Below are 8,821 nucleotides of genomic sequence, written 5' to 3' on the forward strand. Positions count from 1 at the left end.
ATTATTTTCTTTTTTAACCTGAACATTTATATTTTTGCAGCAGAGAAACAGTATTAACTAGTTAAACCTGAAAAATATAGAACTACTAATTAGGCTATCTCAAAACTAGCTTTAATTTAATTTTTATTTAATAAACCAGGAAAGAGCAACCTACCCCTAGGCCCATTGGACCCAGTCTCTTCTGTGCCCAATAGACAGAGGATTGAATTATGACAAATTTCAATATAAGTAGCTAACAGAATGAATTTCTACACCAAAAAATATGGCCGTTACATTACAATTGTTGTAGGCTACTTAGATAACAAAATATGAAATGTATTTATATATTTGTTTTTATTCTTAATGTGGCATTGCTTAAACGATTACTAGCAAATATAATAAGTTTTTACCACCTTTTTTTTAAATTTTAGTAAATTTCCAAAATTCAGAAGGATTACTTACAGCGAAAAGCAAAAAAAAAGTTAAAAAACCAAATGTTAAATTTTATGTAGCTAGACTTTTTATATAGCGGCAATCATAAATTATGTAACGCGCTCGAGAGGGGAGGGCGCTGAATGGATTGTTACGGATTGTGACAAGGGAGGGTTGGGGTTACGATTTTGTAACGGAACAAAGGCTAAATCATATTTATTTCCCTTTGTTGCCGTCTATGCAAAAGTTAAACAATTCGAAAAACGAAGGATAAAAAATAAAAAAATATTTGAGAAAATAACCGAAATTTCGCGCATATATTTTTTTGTGGACGACCTAGTTGTAGAACTAGTTTGTTTATGGAAAATTTTCATTTCTGACAATAACCTAATTAGTGAATAATTTCAAATTACTTATTAATATTTAAAACTAATAAAGGGAAACAGAAAAAAACCAGCCTGAAAAAAAAATCGTATAAATAATAAGGACTACAGGGAATAAGCAACTATTCCCGTTGTAAAGGCATATTGGGACATTCTTGATTTCGTTTTATAACTTTAATAACTCTTGAAATGTAAACAATAAAATTGTTTCAGCGAAAGAATGAGATAGTCGAAGAGGGAGGCGTAGGCCTATCAATTTGCTTCTAATCGATGCACGGGTTTATTCGTCAACATAAAATGCACAGAGCACAAATTGCCTAAATTAAGACAGAATTAGCAAACACAGACTACGATTGAAATAAAATTAGCTCTCACCTAGCATCCACAATTGGGGAGCAGGTCAATAAGACAATCGTAGACACAAACGACACAAAATCAAATCTAGGGCCTAATCTGGCCTAATCTATGTACACGAGAATAATGTTAGCTAATAGAACACATAAAAAATATATACACAAATTTACCTCAGAGAATCAGATAAGAAATAGGGAGTCACAAGATGAGAATTCCCATCAATAAAGCACAGTAAGAAACGAGTTAGCAATGGCTATACACGCCATGAAAATGAACAATGGCTACTTTCTGCTTCTGCCAAGACACTTAATTAGACATCATCTGTTTTCTACTGCACGACAAGTGGCCCACCTGGCGGATTACTTAAATTAATCGATACTTCAGAATAAAAATAAGATGGGGACATGAATTAAAATATACATTTAAATTAAGCCTTCTTTTTCTCTGGAACATTCTCCCCCGAGGCCGACGGAAGGACGGCCAAGTAAGGTTCCAGTAGTACTAGACGATGGATTGGTCTCAAATATTCTCCGCAGTCCGTTTTCACCTTTACGACTCGAACAAAGCCGTCGGAACCGGGATAAACTTCGATTATTCGGCCCGTCTTCCACTGATTTGGCAGCAAATTGTTGTCCGATAGCATGATCGAATCTCCAACTTCAAAATTTCTTTCTTCCGCGACCCACTTCCTTCTTGGAACCAGCGTAGGGAGGAAAATCTTGGTCCACAGGTCCCAAAATAAATTGGCCATCTTCTTCACGTAACGAATATGGTCGCGGGGCAGAGCGCGACGGATGTCTCCGGCCGGAAGATCCGACGTTGGTGGCAGATTCAAGAAATCCTTTGGTGTGATCGGTCTGAAGCCTTCTGGGTCGTTGCTGGCCAGCGTCAGAGGTCTCCCGTTCAGCATGCCCGCCACCTCCTTCAGTAGCGTTCTGAGCATTTCGTCCGTCGGGTAGCGCAATCCGGCTTTTTCCGTATCCAGCGCCCGGTAGAGCGCCCTCTTTGTTGATTTGACCATTGATTCGTGTGATCCGCCGAAATGCGGAGCACTAGGTGGCTGGAATTTCCAGATGATTGAGCGCTCTCGCGCAAACTCCTTCAACTTTTCGTCCTTTTGCAACTCACGAAATGCTGTGGCCAGCTCCTTCTCAGCTCCCACAAAATTTGTCCCGTTGTCACAGAAGATTTCAGTTGGCTTCGTGAATTCTCCGATGAAACGCCGTAGACCGTAGAGAAAATCTGGTGTTGACATTGACTGCACCATTTCTACATAAATATTGCGGGTGACGAGACAGGTGATTAACAGGCCATACCGTTTGACTACTCGGTTCCTGTAAGCTGACGTTTCGATCGGTCCGAAATAGTCCAGAGCTATGTGCGTGAATGGGGCGGTGTAAGAATCGAGACGAGCAGATGGCAAATCACCCATCTTTTGCGTGGCGAGTTTGGCACGCGATTTCACACAGACGGCACAGTTGAAGCGGATCTTCTTTGCCAGCTCTCGTCCTTGCAGGATCCAAAGATGTTGCCGAATTTTGGCATGGAGAAAGTCAGTGCCTGCGTGATGCGACTCTTGATGCACTGCTGTCACTATCTTTTCTGCCAGTGGGTGCTTTCCGGGCAGAATTGGAGGGTGTAGAATCTCATGTGGTAGCTTTGCGCGGTGGATCCGTCCACCCAGTCGGAGAATTCCATTTTTGTCTAAGAAAGGAGTTAATTGAATGAGGCTTGACTTCTTTGAGATTAGCTTGCCCTTTGACAATAAACTGATTTCTTCACGGAATCCTTCCTTTTGGCACTTTAAAATAATCTCCTTGGCATCTCCTTCTACCTTCAGGAATGTTGAGATGTTCTTCGAATCGATGATCACCTTTGTCCAATCTTGAAGAGGGGGCTCAGAAATTGCGTGGTGGATGTGGGCAGTTCTTTTCTCTGCTGCTACTGCCACCCAAGGCAAATCCTTCGGCCATTGCTCCATTGGTAAGGCGATGAAAGATGGTCCTTCCAGCCATCTTGGTGGAATCGGCTCTCCGTCTGTCAATAAGGACCGCGTCGCAGCATCTGCTATATTCATTTTTCCGGGAATGAAGCGCCACTCGTTAGCGTTGGTGAGAGATTGAATCTCTCCGATTCTGTGGCTGACGAACGGCATGTAATGTGAAGCGACGGCTCGTATCCAGTTCCTGGTAGTACTGGAATCAGTGAAGAAAATCCTGTTGAGTCCAGAGATTTGTAGCGCGTCTGCAACGTATGTGGCCAGTCGAGCGCCTAGCACTGCTGCGTTCAGCTCCAATTTTGGAATCGACTGTGTCTGCCGAGGAGCCAATTTGGTTTTGGCCATCACCAATCTGCATATTGATGTGCCATCCTGGTAGACACTGCGTAGATATACGGCTGCTGCATAGGCCTCTTCAGATGCATCTCCAAAGGTTAGAAGATCGCTCTGGATGATTTTTTCTTTGTCTGGCTGCAAATTTCGTGGCATCGAAAGGTCGTTGAGTTTCTCCAGCGTCTTGAACCAGGTTTGCCACCACTCCTTGTCGTCACCGCTGATGGCTTCGTTCCAGTTTAGTCCTCTGGTACCTAGCTCACGCAATTTAATTTTTGCTTTTACCATTACTGGTGCTGCTCGTCCTAGGGGGTCGTAGATACTCGCCACCTTGCTCAGCAATCCAGCGCGCGTCCATTTAAGATCTTCGACTCCAGTCACTCGGTACGTCATCTCGTCTGTCGTTGGCTCGTAGAAGGCTCCCAGTAGCTTTTCGACGTCATCCGACGCTAAATCATGATGTGCTGCTGCTACTGCTTGCTCTGGTTGCAACGCTTTGATGAATTCCGGGGAGTTCGAGATCCAATTTGTTAGATGAAAATCTCCTTCTGCTAGTCCATCGCGGATGAGTTTCGCTTTCATAATTGCTTGTTCTTCATTGTCGACTGCTTTCAATAGGTCATCCATGTGCAGTATCTTTCATAAAATTCCGAATGCTTCCGTCACTTTTTTTATTTTTTAAAAATATTTTGGTAATTTTTGCTTAATTTTAAAACATTAACTTTGTAAAGTAATCCATTCTACTTATTATGTAAAATTTTGGAAGTTAAAAAAAAATTATTAACATTAAATTAAGCTATTTGAAAAAAATCGTTTTCGGATTTTTTTGAAAGATACTGTACATATTCTTCTCTACTGCTTCCATACATTCTTCTCTCCCTTTAGTGGCATCTGAAGCGGCTCTGTGGACGGTTTTTAGGGCGAGAAATGGGGCGCAGTTTGATCCAAATGGCAAGCGATCCATTTGGTACGTAATGATGACGTCAGAATCTTTCTCTTGCCAGAGAAAACGATGAAAGCGGGCATCTTGGGGTCGAAGTCGAATCCTGCTGTACATGGCGGTCACGTCTGCTGCAAAGGCAATCTCCCCCAGCTGGAATCGAATGAGGACCTTGGCTAAGTCGTTCTGCAATTTCCGACCCTGTCGCATTCCGTCGTTGAGGCATTTCTTCTTCCATTTGGCAGCGGCATCGAAGACGACTCGAAGCTTCTTCTTCTTCTTACCATACACTTTCTTGTAAACACCGTGATGTGGCAAGTAGTACTGGTTGTTCGAGTATAAATCTTCCTCTTTTACTCGCGATGCGTAGCCTTCGTCGACGTATTTCTTGATCGCGGCTCTGTAATCCGCCTCAAAATCTGGATCTCTCTTGAATCGTTCCTTCAGGTCTCGCCAACGATGCTCCGCCAGCGTCCTGTTATTTTCAAATAATAATAATAATAATAATAATGTATTTAATTTGATATTGTATAGCGCCTTTTCCATAGACTGATCAAAGTCGGCTCTCCTTCGAGCCACGTGAGTGGGGTTTCATACCCAATGTCTAGTTTCTTCAGGCCTTCATCCACGATCTTTTCGGCGATTATGTCTGATTCTGAGAGGCCGTTTCCTTTGAATTCAGTACCGAAATTTTTGGTTGTACAAAATTTCTGGAACTCTTCATCGAGCGAGGACTCGGATGCTGCTGAGATGTGATGGATGTGGGCCGTTGTCATCGGACCGATGTCACTCCCAAGTAGGCCGCGGACGACCCAACCGAGTCTAGTGCGAGATGCGAAAGGTTCGTGTTCGCCTCCAACGCGCGATTCCAATACTGCAAGTAGATTTGAGTGATCGAGTCCCACCAAGACGTCGATTTTTCCGCCACTCTCTTGCACTGGGACGTCAGCTAAATGTGGCCATCGATTTTTCAATTTTCTCCAGTCGATTACCGGAGTCGGCCTAGATATCTGCGGGATCGTAGTTCCTTTTATGACGGCTTCCTCCCCGTCCGGTAAAAGAAATCGAAATGGGGCCTTCTGCGATTTGTAGCATTCGGCGCCGGTAACTCCTACAAGATCTAGAGTGGTACCTTTCCCGATGATCTTAAGCCGTTGAAGAAAGTCCTCTCGAAACAACGTCGTGTCGCTGCCCTCGTCTATCAGCACCGAAACTGGGATGAGCTGGCCTTCGGCTGTGTAAACTTCCATCCGGATAACGCCTAGCGCCACCTTGACGCGATCCACCTGGGCTGAGAGTGATGTGTGATGGCTGCTACCTTTGTCGTGCTTCTCTTCGGCATCATGAAGCAATGGGTGATGAATAAAAGGGCATCCGCTGAATCCACAACCTTTTCCGAATTTGCAATCGGCTGCGGAGTGTCTCGTCCCGAAACATTTCATGCATAAGCGGCGCTTGACGCAAAATCGTACCTTCTCTTTCGTAGGCATTTCTTTGAATGTTGGGCAAGCCATCAACCGGTGCTCCCCCTCACAGCAAAAGCAGCGACTCTTCGGTTTTTCTGTAGTGCCAGGCTCCAGGCTAACGTGATTAGTGCGCCCTGTTGTTGGAAATTGTTGGCGACGAGGAAACTTGTTCTCACCAGACGGCAAAATTTGCTCCGCTGCCAGACTATAAGCATTTTGATATGCTGCAGCTCTCTCGCACATCCACTCTCCAAATTCCTTCAGAGGGCGCCGTTCCAATCCAGTACGTCGTCCGGAATTCCATTCGAGTCGATCCGCCGGATGCAATTTACGGCTCAGTCGTTCAATGAGGTCGGCATTAAATTTCTCCCCAATTCGGGTTAAATCAAAGAAGATTGTTCGAGCTCTTTCGGCAAAGCGACGGAATGATGAATTTTCTCTGCCCAGCTCCATACGATCGAGTTCACCGAGTAGTGCTATAGGCATTACGTCGCGACGTCCAGCCGACTGCTGCAGTCGGAATAAAGCGGCCTTATAAGCAGATTCTCCTCCGCCAAGGCCCTGCACGATTTCGAATTGATCTCCCCGTAGTCGGCTCTTCAAGACAGCAAGCTTTTCTCCAGGTGCGATTCGTTGATCATGAACCATCGAACGTAGCAAATCCGACCACCAAAACCAATTTGTTGCCCTTCCGGAGTAGATGGGAAGCTCCCCGCGTGCTGCCGATTTGCTAGAATATGACCAATTGGCTTCTTCTAGGCCGTTGCAGTACCGGTCGATCCAGTCATCTGGTGCCTCTTCTTCTCCCTCCTCTTTGGTCGGTTCGTGAGTAGAACGGCGGTGCCAATTACATTACATTACATTATTACAGGATTTATATAGCGCTTTTTCATGAAATGGTCAAAGCGCTTACATTGGGCAGAGACAAACTTGCGTAACTACATGTATGCTATCTTAAAGAGATGCGTCTTGAGACGAGATCTAAACAACGACATAGAATTGATCGCCCTAATATCCTCCGGCAGTTTGTTCCAGAGCGTCGGAGCGGCATGACTGAAAGAGCGAACACCGTACGTCTCAAGACGAATCCTAGGGATACATAGAAGGTTAGGAGACGTTGCCGATCGGGACTGCAATGCTGGGCGATAGGGCTTGATGAGTTCAGATAAGTAAGCTGGAGCGGATCCATGAAGGCAGTGAAACGTTAAAACGAGGATCTTAAACACTATACGGCTCTTAATCGGGAGCAAGTGCAGGGCCATCAGATGCGGAGTAATGTGATCATGCTTCTTCACTCTTCTCACCATCCTCGCCGCCTTGTTTTGGACAAGTTGAAGTCTGTCCAGGAGCTTGCCGGGGAGTCCATACAAAAGAGAGTTGCAGCTGTCGATGGTGGAGAAAACAAAAGCATGCATAAGCTTCTCAGTGGTAGCGTCGTCCAGGAATCTGCGAATTCGGCCGATGCTCCAGATGTGGAAATTAGCTTTCTTGCACAGGCTCTGAACTTGCTCCTCCATTGAGAGATGCTTATCAATGATGACGCCCAGGTTCTCGACTGAGGCACGAGGGGTCAAGCTGCTCTCGCCAACTTGAAGAGGCAACGGAGAAGGTTGACAGCGCTTTCTTGATGAGTAGACCAGCAGGAGCTCAGACTTGTCGTCGTTAAACTTAAGCTTGTTCCTCTTCATCCAAGCCCTCGTCTCGTCCACACAGCCCGCCAGTCGCCCGTATGTTTCTTTCTGGTTCAAATGCTCAGGGTCAAGCTCGAACTTTGCATAGAAGTCCGTGTCATCCGCGTAGAGCTGCGAGTTGATCCCGTGACGCACTGAGATGTGATATATTGGGCCAGAATAGGTAGAAAACAGAGTCGGACCCAGAACTGAGCCTTGTGGCACACCCATTACGACGGCACTAGAGTCAGAAGCAACATCACCAACAGTCACCGATTGACTCCGACCACTCAAATACGACTCGAACCAATTCAGAGCCCTACCCGAGACACCATAACGATCACAGAGCCTCTGAATGAGAGTTGCATGGTCTACAGTGTGGAAGGCAGCACTCAAGTCCAGCAGAAGAAGAACAGACCCCATACCCTCGTCAACAGAGATAAGTAAGTCGTTTAAAACACGTATAAGAGAAGTTTCACAAGAATGAAACGCCCTATAGGCAGATTGAACAGGGACATACAAATCATTTCTGTTTAGGTGAGATACAAACTGATCAGCTACCACACGCTCCGTAAGCTTAGATAAGTAAGACAGATTAGAGACAGGTCTGTAGTTGGAAAGTTGTTCTGGGCACACAAAGAGGGCTTTTTCAAGAGTGGAGTGACATTAGCCATCTTAAAGGTATCAGGAAATTTACCACTCATCAATGACTCATTCACAATACAAGTAATTGCTGGGGCGAGTACAGATACAACACTTTTCAAAACATGAGTTGGAATTGGGTCGAGGGAGCATGATTTGTTGGAAGAAGAAAGAATTCTCTCTGTAATGTCAGAGACACCAACAGGAACAAACGAGTCGAACAGCGGAACAGAAGACGTTGTTTCCGGACTAGATTCGGCTTCAACCGGAGCAAGATCAAGTTGACTTCTGATTTCCATGGTCTTGTTGAGAAAGAACGATGAGAACTGATTCAGCAGATCCCGTTTTGAACTGTGCTGAGGTAGCCTAAGTGCCTTCGATCTTGACAGGAAGCCATTCACCAGCCGAAAAAGCGCCCTCTGATCAGAACCGCATTCACAGATTAGTCCCTTCAGGTGAGAACTTTTGGCGCTCTCCATCAGGTCACCGAGCCGATTCCTCGCAGAGCTCAGTAGTTGGCGATGCACAACAATCGGATTCTTCCTCCATCGTCGCTCCGCCATACGACGAGTGCGCCTGGCGACCTTGATGTCTTCGTTCAGCCAAGGAGATGACGGACGTAT

The 8,821-nt window shown here is 45.3% G+C and overlaps 2 protein-coding genes across 2 annotated transcripts; both read right to left on the reverse strand.

The window, feature by feature from the left end:
* Positions 1-1,575: 1,575 nt before the first annotated feature.
* Positions 1,576-4,107, reverse strand: LOC124323454. Its single transcript, XM_046784331.1, has one exon. It carries the CDS (start codon positions 4,105-4,107, stop codon positions 1,576-1,578), a length of 2,532 nt encoding a protein of 843 aa, XP_046640287.1.
* A 164-nt stretch (positions 4,108-4,271) lies between these two features.
* On the reverse strand, positions 4,272-6,534 carry LOC124323470. The gene is made up of 3 exons (XM_046784332.1): positions 5,018-6,534; positions 4,348-4,895; positions 4,272-4,276 (listed from the first exon to the last, which is right to left on the reverse strand). Exons 1-3 carry the CDS (start codon positions 6,532-6,534, stop codon positions 4,272-4,274), a joined length of 2,070 nt encoding a protein of 689 aa, XP_046640288.1.
* Between the last annotated feature and the right edge of the window lie 2,287 nt (positions 6,535-8,821).

Source organism: Daphnia pulicaria, chromosome 1, assembly GCF_021234035.1.
Source record: "Daphnia pulicaria isolate SC F1-1A chromosome 1, SC_F0-13Bv2, whole genome shotgun sequence".
Taxonomy (NCBI): domain Eukaryota; kingdom Metazoa; phylum Arthropoda; class Branchiopoda; order Diplostraca; family Daphniidae; genus Daphnia; species Daphnia pulicaria.

Coding starts and splice junctions, on each gene's coding strand:
- LOC124323454 (XM_046784331.1), bottom strand. CDS start 4,107: ATGGATGACCTATTGAAAGCAGTCGACAATGAAGAACAAGCAATTATG.
- LOC124323470 (XM_046784332.1), bottom strand. CDS start 6,534: ATGGTTCATGATCAACGAATCGCACCTGGAGAAAAGCTTGCTGTCTTG. Junction 4,896..5,017: donor CTGAAGAAACTAGACATTGG/GTATGAAACCCC, acceptor TGAAAATAACAG/GACGCTGGCGGAGCATCGTT.